Source organism: Phoca vitulina, unplaced genomic scaffold (assembly GCF_004348235.1).
Source record: "Phoca vitulina isolate PV1807 unplaced genomic scaffold, GSC_HSeal_1.0 scaffold22, whole genome shotgun sequence".
Classification (NCBI taxonomy): Eukaryota; Metazoa; Chordata; class Mammalia; order Carnivora; family Phocidae; genus Phoca; species Phoca vitulina.
Window position 1 is genome coordinate 28,245,592 of NW_022589725.1, and position 19,525 is coordinate 28,265,116.

At 40.9% G+C, this 19,525-nt stretch overlaps 1 protein-coding gene across 6 annotated transcripts in view; it reads right to left on the reverse strand.

Moving 5' to 3' along the window:
* Positions 1-19,525, reverse strand: part of KIF16B (kinesin family member 16B) — a 298,817-nt gene that overhangs the window by 145,564 nt on the left and 133,728 nt on the right. For all 6 annotated transcript variants that reach the window (XR_004301248.1, XM_032419796.1, XM_032419797.1 and 3 more), the window contains 3 exons: positions 7,894-8,013; positions 6,953-7,004; positions 5,193-5,330 (listed from right to left, as the gene is read on the reverse strand). Coding sequence is in view for 5 of the 6 variants with exons in the window: in XM_032419796.1 (XP_032275687.1) it covers positions 5,193-5,330; positions 6,953-7,004; positions 7,894-8,013 (310 nt within the window). In the remaining variant the exon portion in view is untranslated. The remainder of the gene's footprint in view (positions 1-5,192; positions 5,331-6,952; positions 7,005-7,893; positions 8,014-19,525) is intronic.

Here is a 19,525-nt window from a genome sequence, read left to right on the forward strand (position 1 = left end):
TTTCCCTGGTGGGATCTTTTAGTCTTAAAGTATGTGCATTTAAAAAAAAGGTATTGTCTTGCTTCTTTCATGTAATTCCTTGAAACACAAAGTCATCTTGCATTTCATTACCCTAAGACTTGCTAATGACATTTTTACACGGTACATGGGTGTTTTAAGACTTTCGAACATAGTATTTTTATGTCTGCAGCACAGCAGAGCACCAGAGGAACTCAAGCCAAAATCATGGCACCATGGTAATAAAGCAATTAAGATAGCCCAAGGAAAAGAAAATTCTGACCATTAATCTTACATGTCAATTAGCACTACTATTTTCTTAGGACAAGTAAAAAATTTCGTTTCAGTCATTACTAACCTGAATAGGCATATTTTTTAAATGGACTTTCAATTAAGGTAAAAATTTAAGATAAAAAACTTGATAAAAATACTATATGGGAGATATATTTATTATTTATCTACTATGCTTCAATCCACAAGAGAATTAGAGACATAAGCAGATGACAATAGAATAATAAGCAAATTCTTTGAACTAAATAAACAAGCTAATCATCTTTTTTTGTGGGGGTGGGCAAAGGGTAGAGAAGATAATCCCAATATTAAATAGTAAGTTCTAGGCAGTTCCCCTGTTGAATGGTATGTGCTCTAAAAGTTCCTTTTTCAATGTGTTGTTTGGAACTTAAAACTGATTTTCTCACAGAAACACCATTACACGTAAAAGTTAGCTTCCAGGCGAATCCAGAGGAGACTATTTAACCCATAAATGGCAGAAGCGGTGGTCACTGTCATCCACTCAGCCTCCTCAGCAGCCAGGACTGTGGATGGTGTGAGCTCCAGAAGCTCCAAACAGTCATGGGTAGAGCAGGGAAAGCACGCAGAGGAAACAGGTGGACGGCCAGGCAACAAAGCTAGGTGGATCCAGCAGAAAATATTCACCTTTGTGGGCTATCTGTGATTCAAACACAGCTAATTAATGTCCCCAATTATAATCCCAACCATTACCCATTCTCTAACTTCCTGTGTGTGGCTCCACAGACACCCCAGGCTGCACCTGAGGTATCTGGAGGAACAATGCCCAAGACTCAGAAGTCCTAGAGTGAGGTCTCTGAATAGGTTGAGCCTCACTTTCCCCATATGGTTTTAAATTGATATCCTTAAAGGCCCAATGTGCTCAAAAAATTTTCAATACTATCATCAAAATAGATTATTATAGCATGAAAAGATATTTCCTCCCCATTTCTTTTTTTTTTTTTTTTAAAGATTTTATTTATTTATTTGAGACAGAGAGAATGAGAGAGAGAGAGAGAGAGCACATGAGATGGGGGAGGGTCAGAGGGAGAAGCAGGCTCCCTGCCGAGCAGGGAGCCCGATGCGGGACTCGATCCAGGGACTCCAGGATCATGACCTGAGCCGAAGGCAGTCGCTTAACCAACTGAGCCACCCAGGCGCCCCCTCCCCATTTCTGAGCAGTTAAAATATACAGCTATGTGGAATATCTTGTATATGTGAATAAACACAGTTCAATAAGAACACATATTAAAAACTTCCAAAGTTTCATTGGAAGAAACTGATGAAAATTCAAATAAAAAAAGAGACGTGGGGCACCTGGGTGGCTCAGTTGGTTAAGCGACTGCCTTCGGCTCAGGTCATGATCTCAGGGTCCTGGGATCGAGCCCCGCATCGGGCTCCCTGCTCGGCGGGAAGCCTGCTTCTCCCTCTCCCACTCCCCCTGCTTGTGTTCCCTCTCTCACTGTCTCTCTGTCAAATAAATAAATAAAATCTTTAAAAAAATAAAAAAATAAAAATAAAAAAAGAGACGTATTGAATAAATAGAAGTCCCAAGATGAAAATATATTTGTTATAATGTGAACAAATCAAATGAAATTAAAACCTAACTTCTGAAAGGATATTTTAGCACAAAAATAAAAAGATCCTAAAATTTCTTTGAAAAAAAAAATAGGCATGAGTAGCAAAAAAACCACATAGATAAGAAGAGAAATTAAAGCATATTATAATACAACAAGCATTAAAATTGTATGATACTGGTACAAAAGCAGAAATACAGAGCACTGGAACAAAGTGGAAAGCCATGAAATAGATACAGTGCTATGTTTCAGTGTTCATTTGTGGTAAAGTAAATTTCTTCAAAAGAGAGGTGAATATAGGACGGGGTAAGGTTATAATAAATGATACACCGCTATGGAAAACAAACTAAATTAGGTCTAACCCCAGATGTATTAAACAATTAAATCTTTCAAAATGAATTCCAAAGTTCTACCCATACATTAACGATGATACTGTAAACCAGTACAAGCCTCTTGTAAAATCCTGTAACAATACAGTCATCATAACAAGGTCAACCTCCCCTGACCTGAGAGAGATGCAGCCCGTACAGAGATCTCTACCAGACAAGGAGACACATCTCTCACCACCCCTGCTGCCTAGAAGAACAGCAGCAGGACCCCTGCCTGAGATCCTAAGAGTGAACAAACAAGTGGTCTGGTCTGTGTGTTCACAAGCAGAGATGGCCACTGAAAAGTCCTACATACTGACCTCCTGTCTGCCAGTCAATTACAGTCACTTTCTGGGTTCTCATCATGACTATTACTCTGCTGTCTGGCAAGAACCAGCTTCTTCATCCCATACTGCCAGAGTCCTTGTCCTGACGGCGAAAATGCAGAAAATGCTGCTTTGGTAACCATGATTGGGCACTCACTGTGTCCCTGGTTTGGGCTAGGTACCTGGTACTACTGAACTCTGACATTCCTGGCCAGCTCCAGGACACTCAAATGTTTCCCAAGCTCCACTTACCCTGAGCCTAAAACATACTAAGAGTACAAGAACAGATGAAGAGATCAATGGATAGGTGGATGAGTGGATGATCTGGCGGTGGGTGCATGGGTGGGTGCTCCATTAGAAGCTCTTAGAATGTCTTCAATGGATTCTATATTCCTCCTGTAAAGCATGATCATCCTGGTCCATGTTACATGTCCTTCATTTCTGAGATAACTCCTTGCAACTGATTTCTGCTCATGACTTTGCTAGCACCAATGAACTATATGCTTTCCATCTGTCCAATTTCCCCCATCTGTCCAATTCCTATGTCACAGCAGATACAGTATAGTATATAACCACAAAAAACTGTTATTATAAAGATTATGTATAATATACCAAAAAGGGCTTAAGATATGTCAACTTCTTTCTTGGCTTCCCTCTTCCGTGATTCAGTATAAAAGCCATTAGGCAGGGTTGAGCAAAGCAGGCATGAGCAAGGGAATGGGAGGAATTTTTCATGTCTGCACTAGAAGAGTGAGGGCGGTGGTGGCCCAGCATGGGGTATCACAGCCTGAGCAGAAAGAAGAGGGTCCCTGCATGAGGAGGGGGCAGAAGTGACAAGATACTGGTTACATAATGGAAGTCAGGTTCATCACTGTCAGAAACGGGAGCAGAGCTACAAATAAGAAAAAGGAAAAAACTAGAAAGAATGCTATGATATTGGGTTGGCATTAGAGGTACTGGAATGAACTCCTGGTCAGCAATATGGATACTGAAATTCTGAAATAGATACAGACATAAATACAGTTGTGTGTGTTGTACATACACCAGAGACCCACACTTTCCCTAACTCTGTTGACCAACAGGACCTGGGAGCAGCAACACCTCAACAGCCATGAGCACATCTAGTGCCTGGATCTTAGTTTCTAAATCCCATTCTCCACTGAAAGGAACCAAGGATCCTTGGAAAATTGGCTGATTCCAACAAAGTATAAAGATAAGCCTGGAATATCTTACTGTGTCAGAAAGTCAGGAAGAACTCAGAGATGATAGGGACAAGCCATAAGGACACAGAAATGAGCTTGGAGGGATTCCCATTCACCAAATCTGGGAAAATATGGGTATCAAAATAAATAATGATAGAAAGAGACCAAAACCTACCAAACAAAATAGCAAGCCATGTGACACTATTGATTTAAATAAATAAATGGCAAGAAGAGAAAGCTCTTTCTTACAGTAAAAATGCAACTAATAAATGTAGAAGGAAGAAAATTACCATTTGGCAACTATTTGAATAATAATTAAATCAGACACCATCAACCCTCAAAATCAATGGATTCTAAAACCAGTGGGTGAAAGTATGATAAAGAATGGAATATTTATGATGTCAATATCCTTCCCAATATCCTTATTAATAAAAAGGAGGAAACGTGTAGCTTCATACTAAAGAAGCCTGGCAAGCTCCATTTTAATCAAATGACCAAAGTGAGTATCTCCTTAGTAATGATGTGAGAGAAACAGGGCACCATTTCTCTGATAGTCCTGTCAAGAACGCACAGTATTAAGTGTCATCATGAGGAGGCATTGGACAGATGCTATGTTTATGCAGAGGGACATTCTACAACATATTTGACCTTCCAAAGTCCTAAAAGTCAGAGGAAAGCAAAGGGACTCTTCCAGACTGAAAGAGACAAGAGGGGTGTGGCAACCAAATACAACACATGACGCCGGACTGAATCCTGGACCCACAGCAGACATTGTTGGACAAATGACAACAACTCGAAGGGTGTCTGAGAATCAGATGGCAGGAATGTATCAGTGTTAGTTTCCTAATTTGGAAGCTTATATTGTAATTACATAGAAGAATGCTACTGTTTAAGGGAAATAAACACTGAAGTATTCAGGGGTGGTGGGGCATCATGTTAGCAATCTACTTTCAAATGCTTCTGAAATTAAAAAGTTCTTTGTACTACACCCTCAGATTTTCTATAAAACTGAATTTATTTCAAAAGAACAAAAAAAGATATGATACCAGATCCTATATGTATGTTATAATTACAACTATTCACAGAAGAATATAAATAGGGTAATAAATAAAGTTATTAACAGCAAGCACAGTGTTAAGTTTTTGCATTTAAAAGGTACTTTTTTAACTTAAAAAAAAAACCTTTAAAGTCATATTTCCGTAACAGCAGTAACTTTTAAGACAACTACATATATGTTTAATTCAACAAGACAACTGGAATTATAAAGAAGTCCTCCAGCAAAACAGAAAACAGCATAATGAAGCAAACAGTCTTCATCTTTTTTATAACTAATCAGCAATTAATTCTAAGATGCACAAGTGCCCCCATTACCTAGCCAACTTGTTCTAGAGCAGTGACATACACAAAGAACTCTGAAAACCAAAAACCAAATACCTTGATTTAGGTGTGTGGCCTCCATGATCTGAACACCATTCACAGAGCACTGAGACCCACTCAGGGGTATCAGAGTCACCGTTCCCCCAACATTTTCAAAGATGCAGTGCTCACTCTCCAAGTCGAGGCCATGAAGAACTAAGTTGGAAAAATATAAAAGAAAGATGGTATTTTCTTTGTTATCTAGTACAATGATTCCCAACCTTTATGTATTTTTCCATAATGGAATACTCTACCCCTTCCATGTAAATATTGTGAGGTGAACATTTATGTTCGTTGAGAAAAGTGAACTTCAAGAGTTCATGGCATCAACTGATAGAACTGAAGGTATCCTCTGAATGTTACCTCAAAGGGTCTGGACATCACCTGTGTAAGGAAATAAGTTCTCGCATGCTAACTTATCTCATCTTTAGAGAGAAAATAGTTGAGCAATTTGTCTTCATTGAATACCACTGCGTCACTCAGATGTTGAATAAATTTCCCCCACCAGCCACCCAAAGGTCACAGTAAAACAGAAGCAACAAAAGAATTCCATGGGTCAAGGACTTATTATAAACTAAACACTTACAGACACTAACCTCCAGGAGCAGAAACCAAAGGTGACCTTGGCCTGGCATGGATCTTGGGAGGCCCAAGGAAGTCTCCAGAAGCTGTACTGGGATGCACACTGCCACAGCCTTTGCCAAATCTGAGAGCACAAGACCTCCACTGACCTCTCAGAGTATGTGGCTGCTAAAGTGTACCTAAACTTGTAGGACTATCCTGAGTTATTCTTGCTTGGTGAGTGGCCAGGCACAGATATGAATGCCTATCAAATAAACCTACAAGATTTTAGGCACTGTTCTTAGCCAGTTTCTCAAAGGCACAAATCCAATAGCTCCCGCGGTGCCCCACAGAGCTGTACTACTGAACTTTTCTGTGCACAGAAAACATGTGTTCTGACCACTCATCATCATTTACAGCAACCCTAAAGATCAAACACACAACTTAACAATCCAAAGAAGAGGCCTGACACCTAGTTCTACTCAAGACCAGCTGAAGCTGAGGACTTCTAGGACCTGGTTTTGCAACAAATAGTACAACACGTAGAACTACACTAGCTTTGGCTTGATGAATAGCTTACATTTGGCAGGAGAGCAAGTCCATCACCAGCAATTCTAGAAACAGCTGATAGGACAGAATTCTTCCCCTGCCAATGCCCACCTTGTCACACACACACATACACCACCCACCACCACCGCAGTGGTCCCTAAGTTACGCTTTCAAAGCCTAGCAAGACCTCACCCTGCTCCAAGGTTGAATCACAGGTCATCTGTGTGCCTCAGCAAAGACTTTCGGGAAACCCAGAAGTCACACCTCCATATGTGTGCATGTGTGTATTCCTCCGCTCCGTCATCACTATACAGCTAAGTGTCTACATCCTTCCCATTAAAGCGTCTGATAGCCTTTATCTGTGTCTGTTGGCATTTTTCCATCACTATCCCACTGCAATTTAAATTACCCTTGAAAGTTGTGACAGAATACAGAATGTATATAGGGTGGGGCGGGGGGATTCATAGTTCTACTCAATTCACTAAATTAATTGTTCTGTGTCACTTGTTTGAATTGAGTTCAAAATTATAGAAATGCACATACTGATCAATACTGTATTTGAGAAAGGTTTTTTTTTTTTCTAATCACTTTAGTGTCATTCAAAAGAAAATTCTTCATCAAATGATTTTTAAAAATCACTGGGAAGAGGATATTATAAAGATTCTCACCAATATCTTGTTCTGTTGAAGCATCTTCTCTACCAACATATGTCTGACCTTCCTAGGAAGAAAAGTCAAGTAAGACGTATTAGTAGGAGCATGAGGAATGGTCTGTTTCTCTATTTTTCATTTGAACCCAAGCAAGCTGGCCAACAGGCTAAGCAGTGAGTGTCCTGGGCAGGCCACAGCCTCCATGCAGGGAGGGTTCACTGAGGCTCTGAGACCATGTCCCACACTGTCCGGGAAAGGGCCGCACCAACTCCTGAGGCTTAAGGCACAATCATGGGTTGGCTCCTATTGGGGCATGCATCAACGTCTGTCCATGCTGGTAATCCCACTGATGATGTTCCTGATTCTTTCTGGCAAGCTTCCCCTCTAGGGGCCAGGGGTTCTTCGTGTCTAAAGACATAGTTTATGGGAGTCTGCAAAGCACAAATGCAATACCATTCTCATTTTAAGTCATGGATCAGAGAGAGGATACTAAGTCAAGGTTACAGAGGCAACCACTGATACTACTGTGGTTAATTCTGTTTTCTTGACACGAATAGCCTGTTTGGGACCAGGACCAATAACGTAGGCAGGAGACATGCTTTATAATTAGCCCAAGGGACCAGAAAACGACATGTAGCAAATCCCAGTTCCAGGTGGTTGTAACTTTCCTTCCTTGGTCTGTCTGCTTTTTCGTTCCTTACCTCCCTCTCACTGATTCTACAAAGTGGAAGGCAAAGTGAATGGATCTTCATTTAGCTTTAGAACTCCATAAACATGGGAACTTCTAATTGCACGGAACACCAGTGAACTGATGAAAATTCCCAAAGGGCTCAAAGATTTGTAGTGTATTCTCTAATGTAATAGCTGTGTTCACAGACTCAGAGTATTAAATAAACCTTGCTAGTGTCTGAAGAGGAAACTGAACACAAAATTGTATGTTCCACTTAAGCAGTTTCTACCTTCAAGTGATATAATATGATTCCAGTACTCAGAAGGTCATCATCAATGCCAATCAAATGGGGCAGTTCAGAATCCAAAACAACTCCAATCCCTTCTTTCCTAAGGGCTAGAGTTTGTTCCTGAAATTAGGAGGGAAAGAAAAGGAAAAGGTTACTCAGAGGAAAGAGAACTTCTTATTAGGTGTTCTTTTGAGTGTTAAAATGAGCACGATTTTACTTCTCATCAAAAAAGCTGCAAGAAAAATGGAAAACCTTCATGTTGGAATCCTGGCATATGGCAGGCAAAGTGAACTTGAAACATATAAAAACTCAACATAAAATGAAATAAACTTATGGCCTGATGAATACAACTTCTTCGAAGCCAAGCTCAAACTTTACCTTCCTTAGGAAAGGTCCTAGGACCACCTGACTACAAAGTAATCTTTTTGCCTCTTCAGAATCTTTATTTCATTTAATGTCTAGAGGTCTCCTGATTTGCTGGCTCTTCTCACCAGTTCCTATGGTCAAACTGTGAATGTTCCCCAAAGCAACTCTTTCCTGTGTATTAGTGACCCCTGTACCAGAAGTACCTACACCTCTGTCTCCTACAGCAACTTCTCCTACCTACCAGGTCATTCCCGCCTACATACCAGTGGGCACAGATCTCCTACCATCACCCCCGCCACAACCACCCCCTTGGCCCTGCATCTCCTCCAGCTACCACCAGTTTCTCTGTGCCTCTTTGGAAAAAATCATCTCCAAAGACTTCCCTACACTAGTGGTTTCTCCAATTCCTCCCCTCCTGCTCTCTCCTGCACCCATCCATGCAGGCTTTCATCCTTGGGACTAGAGTACCCACCGTCACTCTCTTGATGACAACATCCTGTCTCTGGACTTCACCTGCAATCCATATACTGATGACTTGAATCTAAATCTCTATAGACAGTCCTCTCCCTTGACCCCACACTCATGCATACACACACTCGTTTACCTCAGTGTATTCTGTGGGGATACCAAAGAAGCAGCTCAAAGCGAATACATCGAAAAACCAACCCTTGACTTCCCCTCCCTCCCAAACCTGCACACCATACCATCTCAGTGAATGCCAACCTTCCTTCTAGTTGTTCAGACCAAAAATCATGGCTATACTTTGCTCCTTTCTTTCTCTAATTCCTACATGCTTAGTGTTGACTCTCCCTTCAGAATATGCCCCCAATCTGACAACATCGAACCACCTGCACCACATTCCTCCTGAGCCCCAACTACCATCATCTTTCACCTGGAAACCCACAATAATCGAGGCTACCACCCATGGTGCCCCGCTGTGGCACGTGCTCTACTCAGCAGCCAGAGGCATGTGAGGGCAGGCTGCTCCTCTGCTCAAATCCTTTCCATGGCCTCCTATTTCACAGAGATGAAAGCCCAAGTCCTTATAAGCCTCTACAAAGCTCTACATGATCTCAATCCTTGCTAACCTCCTGTTATCATCTCCCCCTCTTGCTCACTCCTGTGTAGGAGTCCAGAGGCTCCTAGCTATTGCTCAAACTTGCCAAGGTTGTGACAATCAAAAGGTCTCCAGATACTGGCAAATGTACCCTGGGGAAAAAAAATCACCCCTAGTTGAGAAGAATTACCACACACACACACGCATAACTCAGCCCTCAATTCCTCAGGTCTCCACTCAAAATCCACCTTCCCTATCACCCATACAAAATAGTAATCACCAAACTCCTTTATCCCGATTCATTTCCCTCCTTAGCAATTACCACTATATGACGTTATATATAAGCTTATTACTTTGTCCAGATTAGAATGTAACCCAGTGCTTGATTTCATGTCTGACACATAGTAACTGCTCAATATTTGTCAAATGAATGAAATGAGTGGGCAGATACCTGAAGCTCACACTTGACCTTAGCCAAAAGGCCAAGAAGCGATGATACTTGCAGTTCAGAGAAATGCAGGAAGGAGGGTCAATAGCACTGGTCAGGCAAGGGACCATGGGCCTTTGTCTTAACATCAGGCCCATCTGTACCACGACGAAAGAGCTCTAAAATCAGGCTTCTAGACAAGTCTGAGATAAATTCCAAAAACTGAAGGCCTTGAGGTTGGGCTGTGCTGAGTTCAGACTGAGTCAGATCCAAGAGCACAACCTTATGCTCTGTGATTTTAGGTATGATGTGAGCAACAGGGAAGCAAGTTCCAGGCTACTAACCAGGCTCGGGGTAGAGACACTCCCAGCAAATCTCCTCCCCACCCCAACCCCTATAATGGACACAGTGATCAGGGCACAGCTCTAGACCCCTAATGTGAGAACTGCCTGAAACACAATCAGTATGCCTTACATTCCTGGAATGAATCAATGTATTCTGTGTCATTTAAATATTAAAACAATGCTATCCTCTAGGTGAAGGACTCAGAACTTCACAACCTTGCAGACAAGGGAGCTCCTAAGAGGTTCAGGGAAGGGCAGTAGAGAGAAGTCCCTTCGGGCCTTCATCTCTGCAGACATTTGAGTCTCAAACACACACCGCAGAGCTACAGTCATGTAAGAGGGTGATGGAATGAAATGCCAAAAAATAAAAACAAAAAAAATAAAAATCACCACTTGCAAGAAAGCAATTTAATTTAACAATCATTAAATAGATACGCAGAGAAAATGACCAATGCATAACTTAGATTCAAGAAAAAGAAATGAAGCATGTCATTGTTCTTCAATTACTCCTCTTATCAGCCGTGCTCCCATTCCAGGGTTCAGAACCTCAGGCTTCCAGGTCGGAGACTTCAGTAATCCTCAGTAATCCTGATTTACTATAACAAGGCCCTCGCAAATCTTAGCCTAACGAGTACTCTAAATAAACCAGCCTCTACTCCTACCTCTCAGGTCTTGGGAAAATTTGTGCTTTTCCTCCTGCCTGTAGAATTCAAGCAGAAGTGGAAAGTGTGTGCTTTTTTTTTTTTTAAGATATATATTAGAGTGGAGAATTTAATCACACGGTTCCATTTCATAAAACAATGTCTTCACTGGTAGCTCTGAACTGTGACAGCACTGCACACATGGTAGGTAGCCACCTGCCAAAGAATGTTCCAGGCCTCTAGGTCCATGTGAAAAGGACAGTGACTGTTCTTATAAGTCCAGAGACATATGTATTCTTTCTGCATAAAAGTGGACAATAACCCAAGAAAAAGGCAATATTTTAAATTCTAATAGCTCCCACTCAAACTAGAAAAATTGTTTTGGACTACATCCCAGTTTAGTTTCATATTCTTTTTTTTTTTAAAGCACTGAAAAACACTTTTTTTTTCCTTCCTTGAAATAAGTCTCATAGACTTTGAAAATCATTTGAAATTCATAACTTCGGAGCCAGTGGGTCAAAAGCATTACTTGTCCCCAACCGTACCCTCCCCACACACACCAGCATGTTCTCACACACACTTCCATATGCTGAATGGGTAAAACCTGAATTAAGAGAAAGTTTTCCAGGATTGGGAGTGGGGGCAGATGAATTTATGATTAATGCTGCTCTAAAGCTCTATGACATTCAAGCTGCATTCACTACACGGTATTATAAAAGTGTCACCTCATAAAACTAAAAACGAGGGTTTAAATCATTGCTCAAGTGAAAAAGTAATTTCAGACAAAAATATCTATCATGTATAAAATATTTATTGAGTGGTATCTACTGTTATACATAATTTATGAAACACCTCTTTGATAAGATGGAATATTTAACAGCAGAGCTGGCCATCCCTCCCCCAACTCTAGGTACACTGGGTCCCAAAGGAAGTGGTAAAATTTATATATAGCTGCACATATTTTATATTGAAACAAGCTTTTGGCAATCAATATCTGTATAAAAAGGAAACTATAGCCTGACTAAAAGTGTCAAAACACAGCATCAGCTTATTTTAAACATTACGTTCATGACATTTGTAAATAATATGTTCAATATGTTTTTCTTCAGTCTCTGAACCTAAAACATGTGTCCAGTGCTGAGACGCTCACTGTATCACTTCTGGCACATTCCAGTGGTTCAGGTGAGTTCCAGGCAGGGCTGCCCAGATTCCAGGGAAGAAGACCACACAACGGCTTGGTTCACTGGGAGCGCCCCATGTAAGCACCATACTTGTTTATCAGATCGAGCAGAGATTCTACATCTTTTAATCACAACCATATCCTCAGTATCTAGCACTTTCTGACAAAAGTCAACAGCTTTCCTGAATAAATGAATAACTGAAAAACAATACAAAAACTTATCAACAACAAAAACCAATTTTTCCCTTTTGAGAAGCCTACCTGAGAGCTGGATCTTACTTGGGAAATACTGGGAAAACTGGTAATGGATTTGCCCCACCTAAATGAAGAGCTTCCCAAGAGTAGAAACTGTGTTTCCTCATACTGACTGTGTTATGTGAGGTGAACACAGCTGTACTGGGCAAACAGCAGTCACTCAGTAAGTGTGGATTATCTGGCATGGTAGGGAGGAAGTGACTTTAAGCAGAATGCTTTTTTTTGATAGTCAAAAATTAATGTCAGAATCTTTTTGTGGAAATGTAGTCTACGGAGAATTATGTGTTTCACTAACCAGTGGAATTCTATAAAGTTGCCTCATGTATAAAATGCACTTAATGTCTGCCAACTTGACTACAACACGTAGCAGAAGACGAGAGGGAATGGCGAGGTCTCCCTAGAGCACATGCCCACTGTGGGTGTGAAGAGGGAGGGAGGAAGTAGGGCAGACAGGAAGACTTTTATAAAAAGTAAAATGATCCTCTGGCAAAGCTACTTTTTCATTTAAAAAAAACTGCATGTGATTTTATGTGAATTTAATAAAAGGAAAAGGAACTGAAAAGCATTTGTTGAATTTCAACCAAATGTTCCTTCACTACAAGAGATATTTCCTAAAAATATCCTAAGTTAAAACGTCATAAAGCATTTTTAGAGGTTCGAAGCACTGCGTATATGTATCTTTTGCATGTGTTTTGATTTTAAGCACTGCTAGTCGAGTTTGTACATGTTTAGAAATATCTGCCTCCTGCCCTCACACCTGAATGACATCTCAGCTCTTGTCAATTTGGGCCACAGTGAGGTCATACTTCCTTTGCCTCAGAATGCTGAAGACATGGCTCCACTATCTTCAGAAACTGAATGCTGCTCTAAGAACACAGGAAGTTAGACTGACTTTTAGTCCATGGCAGACAATCTGGTTTTCTGCCCAGAGGGTCTGAAGAACTTTTCCTTTATCTCTGAAATTCAATAGCTTAATGAGGATAGATCTCAGTATTGAACCTTCTGTACTCCAATTTTCTTGGAATCTGATACTAACCTGCAGACCCAGTTCTTTTGTTTACTTTTTCATTTCAGGAAAATTGCCTTGTTTTCTACTGCATTTTGTTTCATTTGCTGACTGTCTACTTCAGGGATACCAATTATCCTTATATTACACTGTCTTTGTCTTCTTTATCTTTTAGCTTCTGAGTACTTAATATTTTGATTATTTCATTTGTGTTCACTGAGATTATTAAGCCTTTACTCTTTTAGTAATTTGATTTCAATGGCATCTATTCTTTCCCTTGGTATTTCTAATTTCATTTATTAATCCTGAACTGGATGTTGTTTTGGACCTCAAAATCTTTCTCTAGGTCTGCAATCTCCCTTTTTTCCCCCTTACCTCATTCTGCTTTTATTATCATCTTGTTTTATTTATTGACTTCACATTTCTCACTAACTTGTTCCACAGAATGAAACAATTGTAAAGAATTCCCTTCTATGCCTTGAGGTTTGTTTTCATCTAGATCTGGACCTTTGTCTTTTGCATGCCATATTCCTTTTTTTTCTTTATTTTTGTCTGTCTGTCCATCTGTCTACCCATCCCTCACTACAATCATGTTTATATAATTACCCTACTTTTCTCTTACATCTTGTGTATACTTAGGTATCCAGAAAATCTGTATGCTCTAACACATGATGGGCAACTCCTCGACTCTCGTCCTGCCATCCCCGTGATCTTGTGAAGTTCAAAGACTAAGTAGTCTGCGTTCTATCCACTTTTCTCTAGCCAGATGTAATGACAGACAGCCACATCTCAACTGAAGCACCCTAAAGGCTCTGTTTGAATGCCAGGGCTCTGCCCTCTCTCAACAAAGGCATGAAATATCCTCTACTGAGTTCCTTCCTCCTGCTTGAGAAGAGATTCCACTCCTATAGGGAAGACTACTCTCAGACTCATTGTTTCCCCAGGCCTTCACTTACAAAGAGAATCAGCTCTGCTCTTCACATCCTCCCAGTTGCCACCATCAGCCACTTCTATGGTCCCTCAAATAAAAACAGGAAAATCAGTTTCTATCTCCCCAGGTTGGAGGGTTCCAGGGAGGGTTTTCAGAGCCCTCACTGATTCAGCTTCTGATGTGCAGGCTTAGGAACACCCTCTGTCACAACCTTTCCTTTTCCTTGGCAGCCAGCTCATGACTCTGTCATCTGCTTCCTATTAGTGAGTCTTGGCGGTATTTCTGCCACGGCATAGGATGCTTGCTTTGCTTCTTATTATTTCCTCATATCTTTGAAACTGTGATGTCATCTCCAAATGCCTCTTTAAAGACTAGGATTTTGGCAGGCTACAAAAAGGAAGAAAATAAGGGGTACTCCAGGTTTGGGGGGCTTCTTGAGTAAGAAGAAGCAGAAGCAGAAAAACATGGGTATCTACACAAGGGACCCCTGGAAATCCAGTTTAACAGCTAAACCTGGAAAAAATGGACTGGAAAGCCAGGCAGATGGGTCATTATTTGATTCAGAAACTGGGAAGCCATTGAGAATTTTGAAAATAGGAACTGGTTGATACTTCAGAAGATGAAGCTGGCAAGGATGTGCAGGAAGACAGAAAAAAGGGAAGCGGGACTAGAAAGGAAGGGACAGCTTGGGTGACACTGTAGAGGCAGACGCACTCCGTGACAATCAGTTTAGATGGACTGACCTTAAGACATCCTTCTCAACTCTTCTACGGATTCTTCTTAATGAGAAATAAGGAAACTGGAGAGTTTGCAAGAGCTGCAAAAATCTGATAAATATCTCAAAGATTTTTATTGCCAGGAAAAAAAAAATCCTGACATTTACTAGTAAGACTTTGCAGACAGCTCAGCAAGCGGATACTGGTGACTTTAGTTAAAAATCACTCACCAATTTGACTGGCAAGTGTTCACAATTTACGTTTCTGGTATAATGTAAAAATGATAAACAGTCATTGGCAACACAAACTAATGAGCAATGAAATCCTGAAAGTACACCACAAGCTGACATTCACCCAGAAGCTACTATTTCTTATACATTCTTCCAAACATAGAAAGAAATCTGTCCATCTAACAGAGAAAGGAAACAGTTGCCAAGATTACCAGGAAATCAATGAAGTTGTACTTGTCAACTGCCTCAACTATTATACTGTCTTCCTTCACACTTTGATCATGCAGCCTGAGTAAGCTCTGATAAAAAGGGGAAAGAATCTTCACATTCCTCCAGGAAATAACTTTTTACTTTTGCTGTGTTCCCAGAGAGCATGTGAGAGAAAAGTGAATAAAAATAATATTTGCTGGCTAATAGCATGTTCTATGACCCTAACAAAGCTATTGGTAACATGTAATCCTTCTTGTGAGAGCTCTACTAATTATGGGCTTTGAATCAAAATCTGATTTACACACACACACGTGCATGGGAAAGAACAGTCTGTAGAAGTTAATGAAGGACTGGAAATCTACCATAACTGAAAAGGTCCGGCAGATACCACAGACTAGAATCAAAGCAGCACTGGCAATCAGCCTTAATCAGAATGAAGCTCCAGGAAGGAGGAGGTTCAGGTGGGAAGGCAGAATCAGGAATCTATGGCTTGAAAAAGAAATGAAGAATCAAGTGGGTCAAGCTAGAAACCACCCTTGGTCCTTCTCTTTGCCTCAAATCCCCTAGCTAGACCATCACTGGTCCATCAGCTCTACCTGCACAACAAAGTCTGAATCATCCACAATTTTCCATCTCCATAGCTACTACTGATCTGGTCTGACTACCACATCCTACCTGAAGTCTCTGACGTCCCCCAATTGGTCCTTCTGTTTCCTCTCTTGCCACCCTACAATCTATTCTGCATATGACAGCCAGAGCCACCTTTTCAACACTGCAAGAAGTCATGTGTAAAACCCTACAATTTTCCCATGCATTTAGAATAAAATGACCCCCACATCTCACTTCATCTGGGCCCTATGCACCTGTCCAATCACATCCCTCTCCACTCCCCACTTAACTTCCAATACTCCAGCCATAATGGCCTCCTCATTCCCACTGCAGGGCCTCTAAACCTGCTGTTCCCTCTGCCTGGGAAGTTCTCCCCCAACATCTTTGTGGCTTGCCCCCTTCTTGTCAATCAGCTCTTATCACACATGCTGCCTGCTCGCTCAAAAGCAAGACACCAGTGAGTGAGGTGGAGAAGGTCCCCACTCAGATAAAGCTTAAGTCCTACTCAACCCCATTCCCCTACTCCAGGCACATATTTTATCACTCTACCCAGCTTGCCATTTTCAGAGCACTCAAGGCTCCCAAAATTACATTTATTGTGCGTCTTCCCCTCCAGAAAGCAACAGTGGGTCTAGGACAACAAGTCAGGCTCAGAGAAAGAGAGATCAGGATGGGGTCCGTGAGAGCCAAACTATTTAAGAGTATCATGATCTCTGATCCTGGAGCTGAGACTGTCTTTCATCAGTCCTTTTTTTATGCTCCTTGCTAGGCAAAAGCAGCTCTTGGACATCAAAAGAATACTTAAAAATGGCCAGAATAAAAAAAAAAAGAAAACAGTACATAGTCAACATTCTGAAAACCACTGATCTAGCATATTAAGCCTTTGGTTGTCTCATATGTCAAATGGGGATAATAATCCTCATAAAATTGTCTTTAAAATTCGATGAAATAATATATAAAAATATGCCAAAAAAAAATGGCCAGAATAAGTCAAGCTTATAAGGGAATCTTGCTTAAATGTGAAGGTCTGAGTCTAAAAAACTATCATCATAAATTATTTAAGAAGTGTGCAACACATCTCTACCAAACATCATGATGTTGACAGCAAACTGGCATCTATTACATCATAAAAGTTAAGGAAGGAATGTAGAAGCCTTGCTTCTTACAGGACTTTGAAACAGTAGTACCTATAGTCAAAAGAAACACATTTAGAACAGATGGTGAACAGTCCCAGACTCACCAGGGCAGAAATGGGAAGAGAAGAATCTAGCCACTACCTACCCAATGGTGCTAACAAACCTACACTTTCTGTCATTACTGGCAGTCGGCCCCTAACAGTAAATGGAATTAATATTGTGCTTTTAATGAACAGAAGCTCTTGGGGCAGTTCAATTTCCACTACACTTCCCACTGCAGAAAACATTCTTTATTTAAATGCCAAACAGCTAACTCCTGGCAGGCAGTTCAGAGACGATGCTGTGTAGATCTTTCTGATGAAACAGTCCTCTGCTGGCTGAGCAAATCAGCCAGATGTTGGTATTTAAATTATGCAAAATACATAATACCAATTAAAGAAATTACATGTGAAAATATGCAAGAGCAAATTTCCCCACATTAATATTTAACTAGACTTTTTAAGTAGAGCAGGATCTTGTGATCACAAGTACTTTAGTATATTTGACCTAAATGGAAGCCCAAAATACTCAGAAGGGTTCACTAGATGGTTCTACAAGGGCATTTCCTATAACACAAACTTGAACACAGGTAAGTGAAAGGGTCACTTTAAATGGCATGGTGTAACCTAGAAAGCTTCACTCTGACATCTGCCTTAAGCTTTGGTCTTGGAAAGCTGGCTTACTCTTGTTTCTTACCCACAGAAAATGTCACGCTCATACCCACCTCCCAGCCTTTGCTCGGTAATGTCTGCTTGGGAGAGCCTTGCAGTCCCTTCCTCTATCTGACTCTTACCCATCTCTCCCCTCACCCTGGGACACATTTACGGCCTACTCAGATCCACAGTGGACCCTTCCCCTGCACTGACCACAGTTAACTAGCCTAATCACACAGATCTCTGTCAAATACAGACCAGTGACATTAGCATTTGCATCTCATTGTTTCTCCTGCTAGACTAGCAGATCACCAAAGGAGTTTTTAAAAAAGTACCACGCCTGAGCCCTATACTGGTCCCTTTAAATGAGCATCTCAGGCGCAGGGCCCAAGCATGGGTATTTTTTTTAGCTCCCGGGTATTTCATATCCAGGATTGTGCCATAATTTTCTATATTCCCCCATATGACTGACACCCCTGCTCTGGTTGCACTTTGAGGATTTATCAAGTGCTATAGTTTATCAACCTGTAACCCCCACCGTCCAGTTAGCTGCTTCTGCAAATTATTCAACTAATATTTAATGAACTGCTACTTGCCAGGTACTAGTCTATGCTGGGAATAAATGAGTAAAACAGACAGATGTTAGCCATACCTCTATTTTGTTGTCTCTAGATCTGGGTCTATATCAATGTTATATCTAAAGATATATCTATTATAGAAACATATAGACCAAATATAGACCATTTTCCAAGACCAAAAATGTATAAATCTATTAATCTTTAAACAGACTTATCTCCACTTATCAGTATTACAGATAGTAGCATTACCATTAACATCCATATCTTTGCTACCTTCCACTAGCATAAATAATTAGTATTATCCAAAAAATGCAAACAAAAACCCTGAAATTCACAACTAGCATGCCGGTTTAACCCCAAAATTTCAAGGTCTTGGTACATGGACAGAGTTATTCCAAGTAATATTTACTCCAATAAAATTCTTGCCCATGAGGAATTTGCACAGACTATCAGAGTTGTAGCAAAATTCCATTCCACTGGCCCCAGCTGGACAGTGACAGGCTGGAGTGTTTAGTCAGGTATTCCATGTCCTTCCTCCAGAGTTCCACTTAATAACTCAGCACAGCATGCAGGTAAATGACACGCAGTGCCGCAGAAAACTGACATGCCTCTGTATCAACATCATGAGTAACAGAGGTTGCCTTCTCCCTGTGGGCAATGTACATCCCCCCATCCACGGGGGATACATTCCAAGACCCCCGTGGGTGCCTGAAACCGCAGGTAGTACTGAACCCTATGTATACTGTGTTTTTCCCTATACACCTGTAACTGTGATAAAGTTTAATTTATGAAATAGGCACGGTAAGAGTTAACAAAAATAAACCAGAACAATTATAACAACATACTGTAGTACAAGTTATATAAATGGGGTCTTTCTCAAAATCTCTTATTGTACTGCACTCACACTTCTTCTTGTGATGATATGAGGTGATAAAATGCCTACGTGATGAGACGATGTGAGGTAAGTGACGTAAGGTTAGGCTGCTAATGATCTGCTGACGATACATCGGAAGAAGGACCATCTGCTTCTGGATCACAGTGGATGGTGAGTAACAGAAACTGTGAGAAGTAGAAGTGCAGATAACAGGGACTACTGTAACGAATTATTTTGACATCATTTCTTCAAGGGAGCCAGTATCATCAGATACACTTCACCAAGGCAAAAGCCAGAGTCACATGGGTGATTCCTGCCTGACCCAGCACATAGTTATCCTGCAGACTAGTGTCTGGAATGGTCCAGAACCAGGAAGGAAA